Here is a 22329-nt window from a genome sequence, read left to right as displayed (position 1 = left end):
TCTCTGCCACAAGAATGCCATGTCTCAAATGTAGTGACACCTTCAGCCTGGGCCCTCCATCAAAAAGACATGTGAAGGAAGTTTGCAAAAGCTGATTTGCAGCTGTTTAAGTGTCAGTCATGTGAGAGGAATAAATGTTAATTGCTGTAAACCACTGAGATTTGTGGGAAGGGCAAGGGACCTACTTTTAAAACAAAACAAAGAGACTAATACAAATGGCTATGGGGTGGGGGGTATGAGGCAGAAGACTTGTAGTAGGTTTTAGAGAAATGAGGAAAATTCTTGAGATAACACTCACTGAACATTAAATAGCAATAAATGAAAGAATTGGCAAACAATTACCAGGGCCAAATTTTAAATAATTGTTTCCAAGTAAAATATGATTAACAAGAACATTTGTTAATACTCGACAAAAGAATCATTTGCAAATTTTCTGTAAATCTACATTCCTCAAATAAGCAGAAACAGAAACATTTTAGCAAAGTAACCAGTTAGGCAATGGTTTACACAAACTTTTAAGAAAAAGGTTTAAGATTTGCGTAACTAAGAATACATATTTTACATTTGGAAAAGGTACTACCACTACAGCAATTAAGGTAATACAAATGAAGAGATAACATTTTTACCTATGAAATCAGTTTATCAGTGTTATTTATAATAGCAAAGCCCTAAAGAAACAAGCTTAATGTCTAAATTGAAGAATTATTATATAAATTATGAGTCACTAGACAAAATACAGAGCCATTTAAAATATTACAAAGAGTATGTACTATGTAAAAAAAAGCACAACTATTTTGTTTTTCAAAAATGCTGGTACAGTAGCAGACTAAACTTTTTGAGTAACTCAAAAAGAAAAAAAGTAGAAAAAGAAATATCTAATTGCAGAAAAATAACTGCAAAGATTTCAGACACTGGAATTATCATATTTGATTTGATTTGATTTTTAAATAGTATGTTTGAAGAAATAAAAGCCATACTGAAAAATATCTGTAGGGAAGATACTTAAAAAAAAAAAGAACTAAGTATCAATAAAATTTCTAGAAATAAAAAGCACAACTATTGAAATCTAAAATTATCAGACAAATTTAACAACAGATTAGACAAAGGTGAAGAGACCATTAGTAAAATAAAAGTCCCTAAGGAATTATTTAGGATGCAGCTCAGAGAGATAAAGAAATAGAAAATATGAAAGAAAGTTTGAGATACTCAGAGTAAGAGAGTATAACAGGTCTAATCAAAATTCCAGAAAGTAAGAAAAGAAACAGGGTGAAGGAGAAATATATGAGAAGATCATTTCTAGTACCAGTAAAAGACAACAATCCACCAAATCAAGAAGCTTTTTGAGCTCCAGGTAGAAAAAATAAATCCTTAAACAGACACATCATACTGAAACTGTAGACATCAAAGATGGAAAAAAAAATCTAAAGAATAGCCAGAGAGAAAACAGCAGTAATTAGGTTGACAGCTGACCTTCCAAGAGCAACAATGAAAACCAGACTATTGTGTACTGATTTCTCTAATACATTGAAAACAAAACAAAACAAAACAAAAAACTGTCAACCTAGAACTCTATATATCTTTTAAAACTGACAACAAAATAAAGACATTTCTGGGGAAATGAACACTTCAAACATGTTAACACAGACCTTCCCCTTAAGAGAATAATAAAGGATATCCTTCCGGCAGAAGGTAAGCAATCCCAGATGGCATATCTGAGTTGCAAGAAGAAATGAAAGGCCTTAAGAGAGTTATATATGGCTTAATCTAAATGAATATTGATTGTATAAAATAATTAACAAATTGAAATGTTAAAATCTAAAAAGTTTTAAACATAATAATATCTTGAGTTAGGAGGAGGTAAGAGAAGGTAAAAGGAGTTAAAGTGTCCTGAAGTTCTTATATAAGAAAAGATTACAGGTATCAATTAACTCTATATTTTGGTAAAATAAGTATGAAAGTTAAAAATCCTAGATGAAAATACAAAACAGTGTTAAACTTTGAAAACAGTAGTGGAAAAAAACAAATAATAAATAAACATTAATTCAACAAATATTTTTTGTGTCAGGCACAAACTAAGTAGAGAAGAAAAAAAACTACCTTGGTGAAGCTTATTTCGACTGATGAAAACAGAATTAAACAATAAACACAGTAAATAAGTTAACTGCATACATAAGAAGGTGATAAATACTACTAAAAAAATAGAACAGGAAGAATCAGGAGTACTGAGGGAAGGCTGGTCAGGGTAGGTCAAAGAAGGCAGCAGGAGCAAAATCTGAGGGTATCTGGGAGAAAAGCCCTCCAGGAAGAGGGAATAACTAGTGGGAACAATCTGGAGGTGGGAACATACCTAACACGCTTTAGAGGGATGTCAGTTTGGTGGGCAAAAGGAGCAAGGGAAGAACATCAAAGGAGATATGTCAAAAGAGTAAAATTGAAGTGGATGGTATAGGGCTTGCAATCCAATGTAAGGATGTGGGCATTTAATACTCTGAAAAAAATGGGAGCCTTTGGAGGGTTGTCAGCATTAGACTGAAATGATATGACTTATTTCTCTTTTCTAATTTACATACAATAAACTGTACAAGTACAAAAGGCAACTGATCTGCTTTCTGTCATTAAAGATTAGTTTGCATTTTATAGAATTATATATAAACAGAATCATATACCAGGTGTTCTTTTTTATATGGTTTCTTTCATTCATAATAATGTTTTGTCTGGCTTCTTTCATTCAACATAATCCTGTTGTCCTTAACGATTTATTCCTTTTTATTGCTGAACAGTACTTCATAACATCGATAAACTACATTTTGTTTATCCATTCACCTGTAATAGAATATTTCCAGATTTTGGCCATTACAAATAGAATTGCTATGAACGTTTGCATATAGGTATTTGTGTGGACACTAACTTTTTCACTTCTCTTGGGTAAATGACTAGGTTATATTGTAGGTGCACATTTAACTTAAGTAACTGGCAAACTCTTTACCAAAGAGTTTCCTAAATTTTACATTGCCATCAACACAGTATGCTAGTAAAAGATGCTCCACATCCTTGGTACAGGAAACTTTTAAACTCTAGCTATTCTAGTGGGTATGTAATAATATCTTACAGTAATTTAATTTCCATTTCCCTGATGACTAGAGATGTTGAGCACCTTCTCGTGTGTTTACTGCCATTCATATACCATCTTCTGTAAAATATCTTGTCAAATCTTTTGGCCATTTTTTAAGTTTGTTTTCTTATTACTGAGCTATAAGAGTTCTTTATATAACTTGATATAACGAATTTGTCTTATATATATGTGTTGCAAATATTTTCTTCAATGTCTATAGCTTACCTTGTGGTTTTCTTGATGGTACCTTTCAATCAGTGAAACTTTTAAATGTTGATGTACGTACAATATATAAATTATTTCCTTTCATGGTTTGTACTTTTTGCGTTTTACCTAAGAAACTTTTGCATATCCCAAGGTTACAAAGATTTTCTAAGTTTTTTTTTTTTTTTTTTTTGCGTTACACGGGCCTCTCGCTGCTGTGACCTCTCCCGTTGTGGAGCACAGGCTCCAGACGCGCAGGCTCAGCGGCCATGGCTCACGGGCCCAGCCGCTCCGCGGCATGTGGGATCCTCCCAGACCGGGGCACGAACCCATGTCCCCTGCATCGGCAGGCGGACTCTCAACCACTGCGCCACCAGGGAAGCCCTAAGTTTTTTTTTTAAATATAAGATTTATTTATTTGTTTGTTTTGTTTTGGCCGTGCCACACAGCATGGCATATGGGCTCTTAGTTCCCTGAACAGGAATTGAACCCACGCCCCCTGCAGTGGAAGCTCGGAGTCTTAATCAGTGGACCACCAGGGAAGTCCCCTCTCCTTCCATTAATTTATCTAACCTTTCAACACTATCAAACTGGTTTGACTACTGCAGCTTTATATTAAGCCTTGCATTTATTTCCTTTCACTATTTTAGATACTTTTCCATTTCTATGCAAATTTTAGAAGTTCAGTGCATCTTACTAAAGTAAGAGAAAAATTAATTAGAGTAGAGAAAGAAATACGAGTTTATCAAGGTTGCTGAATATGAAATCAAGAAACAACAACACTGCATTTGTGTATTAGTAACAATTTAAAAACCAAATAACAGTGATGGCTAAAACTTACAGGGCACCATTCTAAACTCTTTACGTATATTAGCACATTTAATATTCCTCACAACTCTTACCTGTTAAATACTATTATTATGTTCATTTCACATATAAAGAGACAAAAGTATAGAGCAGTTAAGCAATCTGCCCAAAGTTACACGGATCATAAAGACTGGTCTAGAATTAGAATCTAAAAAGTATGGCTCTTAGGAATAATTCTAACAAAACATATGCAAACCTTTATGGGGAAAAGTCACCAAACTTTACTCAAAGACACTAAATAATATACAAATGAATGGAGATATATACAATATTCAAAGACTGGAAGACTCTATTGTAAAGGTGTCAATTATCTTCTAAGTGATTTATAAAGTCAATATAATCCAATCAAAACCCTAATAGTGCTTTTTTTCCCCTTTGAGGACTTGAAAAGCTGATCCTAAAATTCCTAAGTGTAAATGGTCAAGAATTGCCAAGATACTCTTGAAGAATAAGTAAAGAGACTTAACTCTATCAGACATTGAGACTTGTGGTAATGACAAAAAGAAAGACAAATAAATAGACCAATGGAACAATGCTCAGAAAACTACTCATGCATATATTAACCTCAAATTAATGGTATGTGTTAATTCTGAAACTACTTTTTGTGTATTATAGGATTGAGCAAATAATATGTTGAGGCTAATGGAGACTAGATTTCTCATTCTTGAAGAAGGGAATCACCAATATGAAAAAAAGGGTGCTGAATTGGAATTGGAGTTATCAGTTAAAACTTGCGGTTTTTTAAAACACAAACACACACATGCACACACACGCACACACACAGAGAAATATATTTATGAAGTACACATACACATATATCCTAGTCATGCCCATTTAAAGTTCCTAGAAGCAGTGACACCCTATTAGCAATAAGCACATATAATGCCTTGATACTGATTTCCAAATACTATTTCCTACTAAAAGGAACCAGGGCTCATTGGAGTAACAGCTGACTGCAGTGTTAAGGCAGGGAAAGTAAAGAAGATCTGAAATATCTTCTGCCAGAAAGTAAGGAAGTGTTCAAACAATGAAGAAGGTATGTCAAAAGGCCACAGAAGCTAGTGGCCACTGGCCAAATCTGGGAGAGTTTGAACATAAAGTGAAAAATGATACTGTGAAATTATTACCCATAGAATAAAATAAGAACCTACAAGTTCATATTAACATGAAAAAATAAATACAATGGGGCTTCCCTGGTGGCGCAGTGGTTGGGAGTCTGCCTGCTGATGCAGGGGACGCGGGTTCGTGCCCCGGTCCGGGAGGATCCCACATGCTGCAGAGCGGCTGGGCCCGTGGGCCATGGCCGCTGGGCCTGCGCGTCCGGAGCCTGTGCTCTGCAACGGGAGAGGCCACAGCAGTGAGAGGCCCGCGTACCACAAAAAAAAAAAAAAAAAAGCAATGAATAGTAAATAAGCCACAGAGAGCTAAGGCATTGTATAATGAATACAGACAACAATATTATACTAAAACTGTGTAATGTGATAAATATCACTACATCTGAATCATACTACAATATATAAATACATAAAAGTAGCACATTATAAACCTTAAATTCACACAAATTTATGTAATAAAAATGAATGAATGAATGAATGGAGTGTTGGTAAGAAAAAAGTTCTTTATAATAAAATCCCAGCTAATAAATGAGAAGGAATGACAGAATTAGCAAATCACCAATATAGCAACAACTACCACAGTAACAACTAATTTAAGCAATGGATGTTAAAACTAAAGGGTGAAAAGTCATAAGAAACAGGCTATTTTTATAGTCTCAGCGTATCCTCCTTATAAGGATATGTTGTTAATTACAAAGAGAAAAACAGTAACTTTACAGGGAAGAAATTTGGCAGAAACCACCTTAAGTGATCAAGGTTAATATCACCAGGAATAGGATAAAGTGGCATTATGTGTCTCCTGATGTAATGAAATGAGAAAGACACAACATTATTTCAGCCAAAAAACCAGACATGCATGTTGGGAGAAATTCTATTATATACCCAACCCTGAACTCTTCTAAAATTTTAAAGGTCATAAAAGACAAAGAATGAGGAAATGTTCCAAATTAAAGGACTCTCAAGAAACATGACAAATAAGTTAACCTGATACTGAGAAAAATTTTCATACGAAGAACATTATTTTCACAACTGGCAAAAATTTTAAAAGGTCTATGGATTAGATAATAGTATTGTGTGAATGTTAATTTCCTGATTTTGATAACGGTATTTAGGTAAGAATGTCCTTGTTCCTAGAAAATATACAGTGAGTATTTAAAAGGGACACCATGCTTGCAACTTATTCTCCAATGACTCAGAGGAAAAAACAACAACAACAAACACACACACTCACACTCACACACGCATATAAACAGAGAGATGATAAAGTAAATGTGGCATGATGTTAATAACTGGGGAATCTGAAGGATATAAGGTAATTTCTTTGAACTATTCTTGCAACTTAAAGTATTTCAATAAAAAGTTACTAAAATACTATCAACTTTAAAGTATAAGTATTTATAATATCAAAGTAATACAGGATTTCTTAAACATGACACAAAAATAAAGGAAATGGCAAATAAATTTGACTACATAAAAATACCATGGAGAGAATGAACCAATAGGCCAAAACGGAGAGAAATTATTTGCAACACATAATACCAACAAAGGACTAGTGTCTAGGATATATAAAGAATTCCCACAAATAAACAAGAAAAGACAACAAACCAAACACAAAAACAGGCAAAAGAATTAACAGAAAATTCATAAAGGAGAATGGCCAATAAATAAAGTTCGTTCAACCTCATTGGTAATCAAGGAAATTTCACAGCAGTACTGTTCATAATAGCCTCAAACTAAAACAACCCAAATGTCTATCAACAGCAGAATAGATAAACGAACTGTGGTATATTCATACAATGGGAATCTATACACTTGACAGTATTGACAATGAATAAGCGATAGCCACATATGTGAACATGGATGAATCAAAAGAAAACAAACAGTATGATTCCATTTAGATAAAGTTCTAAATATAGGAGAAAAGAATTTTTTAAATTAGCACTTAGGGCTGCATAATAAGTAGTAAAAAAAACCAACCAAACCACAGGGGAAAAGCAGAAAAGCAAAAGCATGACTATCATCAAAAATTTGAGACTAAAAAAAAAAAAAAAAAAAAAAAAAAATTTGAGACTACAGTTATCTTGGAGCAGGGAGAGTGGGAACACAATAAATGAGAGCGGTACAAATAGTGCTTCTTCAGTATGTGTAAACATTTTATTTCTTAATCTGGATAGTAATTACATGGGTATTTAAAACTGTATTCATAGGTTTTACAAGCTTTTCTATAGGTATAAGATATTTCTCTAAAGAGGGACAGAATGCTCACAACTTAGCCCTAAGACCTTTAAACGGTAATCTTTAAAAGAAAGAAAAGAAAGAACAGCCAGTGAGGTAAGGAAAAAAGTCATGGAAGTGTGGTGTTTCTGAAGCCAAGAGAATAAAAAGAGGGAATAGTGAACAGTTCAAATATTTGCGAGAGGCAGAGTAAACTTTCACACAACACATAAAAAAGTACTGTTCTCTGTTTGATGAATTATTTATCTTATAATGTAGACACTACTCTGCAATGACAAAGGATTTATTAATACAATAAAAAAAGGATGGTAACATTCTGGTTATTTTATATTCAGAAACCAAAATTTTAAATTGTATTTTTAAAATGTCCTCCTCCCACAATGCAGAACATTAATTATACCAACAGTATGTATTCAATTACTGAAATACGTGCAGTTCCGCATTTGATAGCCAAGTTTTGGCAAACTTGAGTGATAGCCCCAATTTCTATCATTTGTTATTAAAATGGTAATTACAAAGACCTTTGGCTCTCCCAAATTGTACATATGAGTAGGGGCTGATAACAAATACAGTCATCCCTCAGTATCCACAAGGGATTGGTTCCAGCACACTCCCCAACCCCCCACCCTATAGACACCAAAATCCAAGGATGCTCAAGTCCCTTATATAAAATTGTATGGTATTTGCATATAATCTCTGCACATACTCCTGCATACTGTGAATCATCTCTAGATTGCTTATAATACCTGGTATGTTGTAAATGCTATGTAAATAGGTGTAAGTACACTGTAATGCTATGTAAAATAGTTGCTGGTACAAGGTAAATTCAAGTTTTGCTTTTTGGAACATTATGGAATTTTTTTCCCTCAAATATTTTTGATCTGCAGTTGGTTGAACCCACAGATTCCAAACCTGTAGATATGGAAGCCCAACTGTATAAAACACAAAAATTTGGTCAGACTAAAACAGAAACTTTAACAATTTAGGAACATGAACTGAACAATGTACTTGACATTTTCAGTTATAAATAACAAAAAGCTTTAACACTAAATTTACCATCTGTTTTCTAGAAAATTTTGGACAACAATTTGGCTAAGCATTCTTTTTTCTCACCTATAAAATGAAGATAAACTAAATATCACTTGAAGTCTCAACTAATATTTTATGGTGTCATCTGGGAAAGAAAAATCAATCACAAAGGGTAATAAAATTAAAATACTTTAACTAAATAATAAACCACACTTCGAGAGTTGCAAAACCAAAAAGTATATTAACCTAATGATATATCCAAGTAGGCTCTCCACTACTTTTCCCTTTACATAAAGGTTTATTTTAAAAGTTTAAATTATTGAGAACTAATTTTAAATAAAAGAAGGAAGCTCTCCAAAGCAACATTTGCATGAGTAATGCAGAAGACTACTTTTATTAGTGCAAAAATGCAACTTCACACAAACTTAGGGTTAAGATGAAAAGTTCTGATGTTTAAAAAACAAAAACAAAAAATTGTAAATCCTCTTCTTTGAATAAAGGAAAAACATACTACTAATTTAGGTCCTTGTTTTAAAGTATCACTACTTAAAAAAGGAAAAGTATTTCTCTTAAGACCACTTACACCAGTATTTTGCTGGTTATATTGGGCTGGCCAAAAGGTTCACTCGTTTTTTTCTGTAAGACACCTTTAGTAGCACTTAGTTGTCTTTAACTTCATTTGAAACAGTTTTGTTAGATTGTATTGTGACAGCTATCAGATCAGTATGCATTTAAAAAAAAACTTGTCAAAATTGGTGAATTTCTGTGTAGCCATTTTAATATTGAAGATGGAAGAAAAAAGCAACATTTTCAGCATATTATACTTTATTATTTCAAGAAAGGTAAAAACACAACTGAAACACACAAAAAGATTTCTGCAGTGTATGGAGAAGGTGTTGTGACTGATCAAACATGTCAAAAGTGGTTTGCAAAGTTTCGTGCTGGAGATTTCTTGCTGGACGATGCTCCACAGTTGGGCAGACCAGTTGAGTTGATAGCGATCCAATTGAGACATTAATTGAGAACAATCAACGTTATACCATGTGGGAGATAGCCAACAGACTCAAAATATCTGAATCAAGCACTGAAAATCATTTGCACCAGCTTGGTTACGTTCATCGCTTTGATGTTAGGGTTCCACATAAGCGAAAAAAAGCCTTCTTGACCGTATTTCCGCATGTGATTCTCCACTTAAACGTAATGAAAACGTTTTGTTTTCAAAACAAATTAAGACAGACGATGAAAAGTGGATATTGTACGATAATGTGAAACGGAAGAGATTGTGGGGCAAGCGAAATGAACCACCACCAACCACACCAAAGGCTAGTCTTCATCCAAAAAAGGGGATGTTGTGTATATGGTGGGATTGGGAGGGGGAGTCCTCTATTTTAATTAGCTCCTTCTGGAAAACCAAACGATTAATTCCAACAAGTACTGCTCCCAATTAGACCAACTGAAAGCAGCACTCGACAAAAAAGCGTCCAGAATTAGTCAACAAAAAATGCATAATCTTCTATCAGGATAACATAAGACCACATGTTTCTTTGAGGACCAGACAGAAACTGTTACAGCTTGGTTGGGAAGTTCTGTTTCACCTGCTGTATTCACCAGACATTGCACCTTTGGATTTTCATTTATTTCAGTCTTTACAAAATTCTCTTAATGGAAAAAATTTCCATTTCCCGGAAGACTGTAAAAGGCACCTGGAACAGTTCTTTGCTCAAAAAGATAAAAAGTTTTGAGAAGATGGAATTATGAAGTTGCCTGAACAATGGCAGAAGGTAGTGGAACAAAAGGGTGAATATGTTGTTCAATAAAGTTCTTGGTGGGGCTTCCCTGGTGGTGCAGTGGTTGAGAGTCCGCCTGCATCAGGGGACACGGGTTCGTGCCCCGGTCCGGGAAGATCCCACATGCCGCGGAGCGGCTGGGCCCGTGAGCCACAGCCGCTGAGCCTGCGCGTCTGGAACCTGTGCTCCGCAACAGGAGAGGCCACAACAGTGAGAGGCCCGTGTACCGCAAAAAAAGTTCTTGGTGAAAATGAAAAATGTGTCTTTTATTTGTACTTAGAAACCAAAGGAACTTTTTGGCCAACCCTATAAATCAACTTATTTAAACCAGTGGTAATATATAAGACTATTAATTTCAAGCAAATGGTTGCATGGTTTATAAAGAACAAGTAATATTAATGTTAGAAAATAAATTCAATTTCAGGTATCCACTTGTTTTTGCCAACTAATAGAATCTACTAATATTAAGATTCAATTAATGAACACATTTTTGTTCCATGATTCTCACTTTTCTTTAGAAATCCTGAGAGAATCCAAGAAGAAACCACCTGACATATATGGATTAATAAATGAAACTTTTAACTTCAGAAAGCTTGTTCTGTGACCCAAAAGAGAACTACTCACCGAAAGCCATAGGGGGTTCAAGGGATGGCTGGCCATCACCAGTAGGAAGGTCTAAGCGAGTGAAGTCTCTGCTTTTGTCGTTATTATATTTCACATTAAGGCTGGTAAGCTTGGAGAAGTCAATACGCAGAGTGCAGCATGCATTATAGATATTCTGGCCATCCAGAGCCTAAATAAAGCATGTAAGAAAGCATGATGTTTTACAAGATAATAACAATAATAAATCAAGTAGCCTCTGCTTTGACAGAGTGGCAATCAGGCATAAAGCAAAGAGGACTAAACTAAAAGCCAAAGACCTGGGTTTACTTTTAACTCTGTCACTGTGTGAGCCTAAGAGAGAAAATGAAAATCTCTATTTCTCAGTTTTTTCATCTGTAAAGTAAGGATAATAATCCCTATCCTGTCTATGATAAGAGCAAACGGAAGAGGAGAAATGTATAAGCTTAGAAAACTATTATACATTATTGTACATTGTACTAATTATTATGATGATTATTTTTTAAATGTTTAAAGATATTTAAATTTTACATTTCATCTTAATTCATTTTAGTGTACTTTATATAGGTTAAGATGAAATAAAGCCTTTGTAAATGGTACCTGTCAGAACCACAATATGTGAAATATTATCTACCACTTACTGTTTTTCTTGTTAAGTTTATTTTCTTTGAGTAATAAACTTGAGGGAAGTTTTGAGTCAGATCAGATACAAGACCAAAAATCAGCAATCCCTCCTTTGAAAATAATAAAGACTTACCAAAGGGATATTTATAGCTACTTATGACTTCCACAAACACTTCAATTTATAAAAATAGATACCAGAAACCAAAACATAAAAATATCAATAACAAAAAACCATACAAATATACAAAACCCCCCGACTTATCATGATAGTTATTGACCAGTATGCCATCATGAAGGTACAAAATAATATATGTGGGTAGAGGGTACAGCAAATATAAATGTTATTCCTAATCAAGAACTAGACACTTTGTGATACACAAAAGTACTATAAACCTTAGTCCCTATCTTTGGAAAAAAATTAGAAATAATTCAGATACCAATATAAGACAGAATTAGAGTTAGGGATAGATCTCAATAGAAGATGGGTCAAACGTAACCAAATTGAATGTGAAGTTTTACATCCTGTCAAAAGTCAAGCACTCATGTACAAACAAGAAGACAATATGAATTTAAGGCAGCATATTTCCTAAGATTTAATGTCTTTAGCAATTTAGAGCTCAATGAAATTCAACAGTGGATATGGTTGCAAAAATATTGAAATCAATCAATCTTTGGCTCACTTAATATAAGTAAATGAGGCACCAGGGTAAAGATAATCCTACTTTATTAGTCAGATTATATCAGATGTACTGTGCTCAACTCTAGACTTTAAATAGGACAAACAGAAATGAGTCCCAGAAATCTGAGAAATGATAGGTGATTTGAAACCATTTCATATGAAGAAAGAAGTAATTTTTAGACTATAAGAAGAGCATATGGAACAGTACTTTTAAAAATGGTAAATTTCAGTATGTATATTTTATTACAATTTTCAAAAAAAAACCACATGGTAAACTACAGCAAAGGAGAAGACATGATGGCTTTCTCTGGTATCACTGAAGTGACTGATTAACAACTGAAAAATGAAAAAAAGATCATAATTACCATTTTGGCATAATGTGCATTCAATGGGTCAGCATACTGAAGCAAGGCTTGAAACTGATTATTCTTTGTAAAGGTGATAATCTTTAAGACTGTGCCAAATTTAGAAAATATCTGGAAAAAAGTTCACATTAGGTTAAATTTAAGGAAAAAACTTGCTAACATATCTTTATAAATACAACTTGATTCATTAATCCCAGGTTTTTTTTGTTTGTTTGTTTTGTTTTGTTTTCTTGCGGTACGCGGGCCTCTCACTGTTGTGGCCTCTCCCATTGCGGAGCACAGGCTCTGGATGCGCAGGCTCAGCGGCCATGGCTCACGGGCCCAGCCGCTCCGCGGCATGTGGGATCTTCCCGGACTGGGGCACGAACCCGTGTCCCCTGCATCGGTGGGCAGACTCTCAACCACTGCGCCACCAGGGAAGCCCCTGAATCCCAGTTTTAAATGAAAATAATTTCCTCTATTAAAACTATTGGTACCAAAATCACTTCAATCAAGCCTAAGATGTTCATGTTTCAACACTCGTGCATGGCTTAAAACAGTGCCTGACACATAACAGGCACTAAATATTTAACCTATTTTATAGCATGTCATAAATGGCACAATACTGAATCAGGAGGTTACAACAGGAATTAACTAATGCTATGAGATGTTGGTGTTACAAAGCATATACCTGGAAGTGGAAGAGTCATACGGATCAACTATTTCAGCCTGAGAATCAGCATCTACTTGAAATTTCTATAGACAGGAAAACTACAAAATATTCAACAAAATGAACAACAGAATGTTCAATGCTCTATTAATTCATCAAATACTCATAGAGCACTGTTCTAAGCTCTAGAAAGTCAGCAGTGAACAAAACAGTAACAAGAGTCTCAATATGGGCTCATCAATTTTAAACAATAGTACCATACTAATGTTAATAATAGGGGAAACTGTGTATGTCTGTGGCAGTAAGGAGGTATATATATTCTGCTCAAGATTTTTGTGAACTAAAAATGCTCTAAAGAATTCTAGTAAAAAACAAAATGTGAAACAGGAAAAAAAAAAAACTGAAAAAGGCAGAAAGAGAAGGGGGAAGAAACAACAAACAAGTAGGAAACAGTCACCAACCTAGTAGATATAAGCCCAACTATATAAAAAATCACTTTAAATGTGAATGTTCTAAATATGCCAATTAAAATACATACTTGTCAGAGTGGGCTTTTTAAAAAGCACAAACAAAACCCACCTCCAGGTTATTCATCAGAAACCCACTTTAAATATAAAGACTCAAGCTAAAGGGAGAGAAAGATACACCATGCTAACACTAATTTTTAAGAAAAGCTGGTACAGCTATATTAATTTTAGACAAAGCTGACTTCTGAAGAAAAATTATCAGGGATAAAGAGGGAGGGTATATAATAATAATAGGGGTCATTTATCCATAAGACATAACAACCCTTAATATGTATGTGCTTAATGAAAAAGAATCAAAATACTTGAGAAAAAAAGCTGCTGGACTATAAAAACACTATTGTAGCTGGAGACTTTTAACACCGCTCTGTCACTAATTGACTGATCCAGAAGTCAGAAAATCAGGAAGGATATAGCTGAACTGAATAGCATCATCAATCAACTGGATCTAATTGACATTTATAGAACAGTGCACCCAATAATAGAATACACATTCTGAATTTTGCATGAAACACTGACCAAGATAGACACATTCTGAGCCATAAAACCCACTTTAACAAATTTAAAATAATAGAAATCATACAGTGTATATTCTCAAACAATTATAGATTTAAACTAAAAATCAATAACAGAAAAAAATAACCTGGAAAATCCTCAAAGAAAGAAAAAAAAGAAAGAAACGAGTCTCTGCTCTCATAAGGAAAGACAGACGATAAACAAATAAGCCAATAAATAACAATGTCTGGTCATAAAAAAGTGTTTTGCTTTAAAAATAAAAGGGAAAGGGATGAGAGTGAATTGGAATGCAAGTTGGGAAGGTGCAAGGGTGCTCAAGGAAGGCGTCTCTAAAGAGTCTTTAGAGAAGCGGAATAAACAGAGTTGGGGGAAAGTTTCCTGACAGACCCCTGGTTACCAATGCTCTTACAACACTTGTTATACTTCCCCACCACAAGTTCAGGGCCAGGGTTACTACAATGCATTTTGCTTTCCTCTGACATCCCATTTTAAATCTACAACACTTGTTATACTTCCCCACCACAAGTTCAGGGCCAGGGTTACTACAATGCATTTTGCTTTCCTCTGACATCCCATTTTAAATCTGGATTTTAATAAGCCAGAAACTTGCCCTTCTGCTTCTAAGGATAAAAACATAAGTATTCCCTATGCTGCTAAGAATTTGCTGTTATCAAATACTATGTATGTGTCTCCTTAATAGGCAAATGGTCCTGCTTTTTAATTATCAGAAAGAATGATCAAGAATAACTATCCTAGGGATTTCCCTGGTGGTCCAGTGGTAAAGAATCCGCCTGCCAATGCAGGGGACATGGGTTCGAGCCCTGGTCTGGGAAGATCCCACATGCTGAGGAGCAACTAAGCCCGTGTGCCACAACTACTGAGCTTACACTCTAGAGCCCACGAGCCACAACTACTGAGCCCGTGAGCCACAACTACTGAAGCCTGTGCACCTAGAGCCCATGCTTTGCAACAAGAGAAGCCGGTGCACCGCAACAAAGAGTAGCCCCTGCTCGCCGCAAATAGAGAACGCCCATGCGCAGCAACAAAGACCCAACACAGCCAAAAAATAAATAAATGTATTAAAAAAAAAAAAGAATCTGCCTTCCAATGCAGGGGATGTGGGTTTGATCCCTGGTCGGGGAACTAAGATCCCACATGCTGTGGGGCAACTAAGCCTGTGCGCCACAACTACTGAGCTCACGTGCCGCAACTGCTGAGCTTGCATGTCTCAACTAGAGAGCCCACATGCCACAAACTACAGAGCCCATGTGCTCCGGAACCCCTGCACCACAACCACAGAGCCCACATGCACTGGAGCCTGTGCGCCACAACTAGAGAAGAGAAAACCCACATGCCACAACTAGAGAGAAGGCTTCGTGCCGCAACGAAGATCCTGCACGCCACAACGAAAGATCCCACATGCCTCAATAAAGATCCCACACGCCACAACGAAAGATCCCGCATGCCTCAATAAAGATCCCACATGCCGCAGCTAAGACCCAATGCAGCCAAAAATAAATAAGTAAATAATAAATAAATCTTAAAAAAAAGAATAACTATCCTAGAGCACAGGCAACAAAAGAAAAAATAGATAAATTCAACTACATCAAAATGGACACTTATGTTCATCAAAAGACTATCAACTGACTTGAAAAGACAACCCACAAAATGGGAGCCAATATTTGCAAATCATGTATCTGATAAGGGGTTAATATACAGAAATATAAAAAAAACTCCTACAACTCAACAACAACAAAAACCCAATTTTAAAAACAGGCAAAGGATTTGAATAGACCTTTCTCCAAAGAAGATAATCAATAGCAACAAGCACTTGAAAAGATGCTCAGTGGGAACTCCCTGGTGGTCCAGTGGTTAGGACTGCCAAGGGCCCAGGTTCGACCTCTGGTCAGGTCAGGGAACTAAGATCCTGCAAGCCGCGTGGTGTGGCCAAAAAAAAAAAAAAAAAAAAAAAGAAAAGAAAAGATGCTCAACATCACTAATCATCAAAATGCAAATAAAAACTACAACAAAATACCACTTCACACCCCCATTAGGACAGGTACTATTAAAAAATCCAAAACAAACAGAAAAGATTAAGTGTTGGGGAAGATGTGGAGGAAGTGGAACCCTTGTGCACTGTTGATGGAAATGTAAAATAGTGCAGTGGCTATGGAAAACTGTATGGGGACTCTTCAAAAAAAATTAAGAATAAAATTACCATATGATCCAACAACTCCATATCTTGGCATATACCCAAAAGAATTGAAAGCAGAGACTCAAAGAGATAATCTGAACACCTATGTTCATAGCAGCATTATTTGCAATAGCCAAAAGATGGAAGCAACTCAAGTATCCATCCACAGATGAATGAATAAACAAAATGTGGTATATCCGTACAATGGAATATTATTCAGCCTTAAAAACGAAATTCTGACACATGCTACAACATGGATGAACCCTGAAGACAATGAGTTAAGGGAAATAAGCCAGTCTCAAAACAACAAATGATGCATGATTCCGCTTATATGAGGAACCTAGAGTAGGCAAATTCACAGACAGGAGGAAGAATGGTGGTTGCCACGGGCTGAGAGAAGGGAGGAATGGGGTGGGGAGTTACTGTTTAATAGGTACAGGAGTTTCAACGGGAAGATGAGAACATTTCTAGAGATACATGCTATTTGGTGATGGCTGCAAAAAAAAATAAATGTACCTAATGCCACTGAACTGTACAATCTAAAAAAGTTAAAATGATAAAATTTATGTGTATTTTACCACCCTCCAAGATAAAATAACTATCCTAAAGTCCAAATATTCATTTTTGGCAAGATATGCTTTAATATATTATTAGCTTAGAGTTAAACATTTCTTATAAGAGATAAGAAGATCAACAAGATTTGTGGAACCAATTTGTCTTGGAAGGGATCACCAGAAAATGCCATTCCTTAAAAGTTAGATAGTCTGAAGGCTCTTTATTGAAATTTAAAACTTTTAATAAAATGTAGTTAATTTCATTATGGTCATATTTCAGGGTTTAGAACTTTGAGACCTTAACCCCTCATTATAACTGTATTTTGAAAAACACTAGGAAATTTTTTGTTTTGTTCTTTTAATGAAAACTTTGGCCTTTTAACAGATTATTTCCTCAGTACACCCTCATGTCCTAGATAATATTCTTAAAGTTTATAGAAGAATACCAAATTTACTTTCTTCTCAGCTGTCAAAGATTTTATGTTGTATCTTTCTTTAAGATATAGGTATAAGCATTCTTGGGAAAAGGTATTATGTTTTCTTAATTTCCATCCTTGGTGATACTATGGTGTTACATGCATGCACACACATCAATCTATATATTGTAAGTGCATCAATTGAGGTTTGTTTGCTTTTTTCTTCACCTGATAAAGTAGTAACAATGTTAAAAATGTGTATGTATATATATAAAAGGAGATATAATAACTGCCTAACCTCCCTCCTTCATACTGCAGACACAGGTAGTGCTCTAAAGTACAAGTCAGATTATACTTTTCCCTGCTTAAAATTCCTCACTATCTCCCCATTATCTACATGGTAAAATCCAAGCTCTTTGGTATAACATACACAACTTCTCCCTGGTGTACCTCTCCAACCTCATTTCCTCACACTTTTTATACCACACTATTTACATCAACAGCAGGGAACTGTCTATAGTAGTTCTCCAGATACACTAAGTGATTTTGGACTTCCATGCCTATACATGTGGCTTTTCCCTTTTCCTGTAACTCTTTACCTAATACCTAGTAAATTTTCATTTATCTTTTTCAAAACTCAGCTCAGGGAATAATGCCACCAGAAAATCCTTAGCCTCACCCAAATCTCAATAGAGTTCATTCTCTAGTACCAAATATTAATATCCCCTCTAGGCCTCATACAAATATTTATCTAGCTGTTTTATTTACATTGGTCTATACATTTGTTTATATATGTCTCCTTTAGACTGAAAGGTCCTTGAAGGTATATACCTTGCCTCAATCATTTCTCTATCATTGAGTACAATTCCTGGCATATAAGAGGCACAGAGTAAATGCTTATTATTAACTGATAACAAATTATACTCTGAGATCTGACTGAAGAATTATGGCAATATGCAATTTTTAAAATGATAAATATTTTTGATGTAAAATATCTTGTTAATGAAGTAACAAGAGCATATAATTTGCTCTAAAATTTGGGATTTTATACTGTATTATGCTACAGAACCTAGTTAATTTCCACTTAACCTTCACATTTTGTTAATGGTTCAATTCCTTTCCCTCATTTAACTTGAACAACAACCTGAAGCATATCCTCCCTGACAGATGTGTTTGGCTGTGTAATTTTCATCTGAATGTGCCAAGAGAATATGAGTGAACTCAACTGGCTAACCATGGATAGCTCTCTAGAGTCCCCTGGATTGTATTTACTGAAAGAGTAGCTGCAAAGATCAATCTGATACTTTTTTTTTTTTTAATTTATTTTTGGCTGCATTGGGTCTTCATTGCTGTGCACAGGCTTTCTCTAGTTGCGGTGAGCCGGGGCCACTCTTTGTTGCAGCGCGCAGGCTTTTCATTGTGGTGGCTTCTCTTGTTGCAGAGCATGGGCTCTAGGCACGTGGGCTTCAGTAGTTGTGGCACGCGGGCTCTAGAGCACAGGGTCAGTAGTTGTGGCGCACGGGCTTAGTTGCTCCGCAGCCTGTGGGGTCTTCCTGGCCCAGGGTCCAAACCCACGTCCCTTGCACTGGCAGGCGGATTCTTAACGAGTGTGCCATCAGGGAAGTCCCCAATCTGATACTTTTGAATAAAGTAAGTGAGCACCAACATTGGGGAATTCAGGAATGCCTGAAGTGTAGTTTTTAACAACTTTTTATAATTATCAAAATACTCAGTTTTAAATAGATTTGGTCTCAAAAGATCAATGTTTAGGGAAGTTTAATATATATTTTTATAGATTACAAGGTCTTTGACTATTTCCTAATATATTTACTTTGCTGTCATAAACATAAGAAACACATAGACTCAACTCTTGACATTTCTTGTGCATTTTAATCTTTTCAGACTTTAAAATGGGACTAATAAAATACTAAAGATCAAATTCTGATAAAATTAATCTTCAGGGTGATGTTTATAAAGAGGGCTTGCCAGAAACTGTTCACCAGTATTCACTTGTAAAAAGCATTATTTATATTAGAACTTTTTAAAATAGCAAGCACATTGGCCACAATTTGTTTATAATAGTTTTTGTAGCCAACAAAACAGCAAGATTTAAGAATTAGAATTTTGTATTACTAGTGTTGATTCTTTTATTTGATACCATAATAACTGGTTTTTGCAAGCTATTTATCTTTATTTTGCAATTCAAAAAGATAAGTCCTTCATCCTGAAGAGATTCACCTTTTGGACATTCATAAAGTAACCCCATATATAACAGTACTTGGAAGTAATGGATTCCACAAAAATACTGTTTTCACCTACTCCTTCAGTACACAAAGAAATTTTTTAGAATGCAGGGTTGAGTTTATGTAATGGAACAGTTGATGAATGCCTTCTTTATCTACAAATACTCTCTAAGTGATGCCATCCAATCCAATGGCCTTAATTACCACTCATATGCAAATGATTACCAATTCTCCAGCGTGAATTCTTAGGCCCAATCCAGACTTATTTCCCAACTGTCTCTTCAACATCTCCCACTTGGCTGTCTAACAGGTATCTCAAATTTAACATGTCCAAAACACTCTCTTGATTCCTCCCCTTCCTCCCACCCCTGCCCTAAATCTTTTTCGCCCTCAGTCTTTACTATCTTAGTATAAGATAGCTCTATTTTACCAGAGGCTCACATCCACAATCTGGAAGGCATTCTTGATTACTCTCTTTCTCTCCATAACCCACATCTACTAAACCCATCAGCAAATCACTCCAAATATATATGTAATCACCATGTGCAGTGCTCACGTCCCCACCTGGGTCACCACCATCTCTCATCTGGACTATGATAAGAGCCTCCACTTATGCCTACAGTTTATTCTTAACATAGCAACAAGAACATTAAACCTATCATCTCCCTCCTCTACTCAAAATCCTCCATGGCTTCCTATTTTACTCAGTGTAAAGATTATAAAGGCTTTGCATCATCTAGTCTTAACACCTTCTCTGAGCCTATCATTTATGGCTTCCCTATTTTTTACACGCCAATGATATAGTCTTTTTTCTGATATTTGAACACATTAAGCACACTTCCATTTTAGGGACTTTGCACTTGCTGTTCTTTCTGACTGGATCATTGTTCTACCATATATACACATAACTTACACCCTCACATCCTTCAAGCTTCTGTTCAAATGTCATACTGTAAACACTTCCCCTAACCTACCTCATTTGAAATAGCACCACTCCTATCTCAGTCATTATTAATCCCCTCACCATGAGCTAAAGGAAAAACACTAGCTTCCATAGATGTTAGAGAGCAGTTTAGCTAATATCAACTCTACTTACTAATTAATTATAACATGTGCAACCAACTCCACACTTCCATGTATTTTCCAATCACAATATTTATCACATTTTATGCTATTACTTATGAAATTACATCTTACCCACAAGACCACAAGAGCAAGGATCAGTTTCTTACAATGCAATTTACTAGCATCTGATAAGTACAGCTAACATTTCTTGAGCACTTACTATGTAACAGGCACTGTTCTAAGTGCTTTAAATGCATTAACCCATGTGATCCACACAATGAAGGTATAAAATAGATACCATCTTCATTCCCATTATATAAATAAGAAAAAGACATAGAGGGAGTAAGTTACTTGTCCAAGGTTATAGAGGTAGTAAGTGGTAGAGCTGGGATTCAAACCAGCTCCAGATACTGTATCCTTAATCATTATGCTATACTACATTTTAGTTGGCTAATGGAATAGAGTGTCAGGGGGAGAGGGCTAAATTAACAGAATTAGAGAAAGACTCTCTGAGGAGGTGAATTTGAGCTGCAAATGGAATGATGTAGATTCAGCTAAGAGGCTATCTCCCTAAAGAGTGTTCCAGGCCTAAGAAATAGAAGACAGAAATGGACAAGGACAGAAATAAGAGGGGGGTAGGGGGAGAGGGTCAAAGGGCCAGAAAAGCTAGGGTGTTAAATAAGCAGAAGAGTTAGGAAGTGAGCTTAAAGAGATGGGGAGAAGTCTGCACATGAGGATTTAAGTGCCTTGCTAAGAAGTTTTGGTGTTTTCCAACAGCAATGTGAAGAAGGATTAAACAGGAAAGTGCCATAACTAAAGGGCTGAGAGTCCTATCCCAATGGTTACTATTGAAGACTCTCAATTACCTCTCTTCACTTGAAGGACCCATGATCTTTTGGGAAAGAAACAAGGTTTGTTACTGGTCTGAGGGAAATGACAAATGGAATGACAAGACAGGACCACACAACCTTGACTAAATTCACTGCTGACTGATGGCAATGTTGAGCCACAGGTGCAATAACATCTTCTGTAAAGCAGTAGAAGTTAGCAGTAGCTACAGTGCCACAGTAGCAAAAGCAAACAAAAAATGCTGATGGATCACAGAGGGTTCAATGCCACTTTGCGGGATAAACAGTAGAAAAGAAAATCCACCAGAACAAAGAAACCAATCACTTAAGTAACTGCTGAACACTTTTAGGAAACAACGGTGGCTACGGATACTACTGCTAAAACCCTCCATAGGACATGCTTCACAAATGCACATATTTAGAAAATGGTACTCAGGAAACTATCACAGGGAATAAAGTAGGCATAATAAATGGTATATTTTGATATTTACATGCATAGCACATGAACCATATTAGGAAATATATCTGAGTTCTATCACCAATTGGTACAATGACTGTGGGGAAAGTAACAACTTCTAAGGTCCCCAGTACCCTTATTTGTAAAATGTGAGAATAGGATAGGATACATTCCAATTCTTAAATGCACACACACACCCCTATGACTCTTCATTCAGTAGTACAA

General features: G+C 35.6%; 1 protein-coding gene across 3 annotated transcripts in view; it reads right to left on the bottom strand.

The window, feature by feature from the left end:
* Positions 1–22329, bottom strand: part of PTBP3 (polypyrimidine tract binding protein 3) — a 101103-nt gene that overhangs the window by 18228 nt on the left and 60546 nt on the right. For all 3 annotated transcript variants that reach the window (XM_082843452.1, XM_082843451.1, XM_082843450.1), the window contains 2 exons: positions 12639–12749; positions 10974–11142 (listed from right to left, as the gene is read on the bottom strand). In XM_082843452.1, coding sequence (XP_082699578.1) covers positions 10974–11142; positions 12639–12749 — 280 coding nt within the window. The remainder of the gene's footprint in view (positions 1–10973; positions 11143–12638; positions 12750–22329) is intronic.

The sequence above is a fragment of the Leucopleurus acutus genome (genome assembly GCF_964270905.1).
Source record: "Leucopleurus acutus genome assembly, chromosome: 7".
In the NCBI taxonomy this organism is placed as follows: domain Eukaryota; kingdom Metazoa; phylum Chordata; class Mammalia; order Artiodactyla; family Delphinidae; genus Leucopleurus; species Leucopleurus acutus.
Note: the sequence above shows the minus strand (reverse complement) of the source record. Positions and strands in the feature narration are given on the sequence as shown.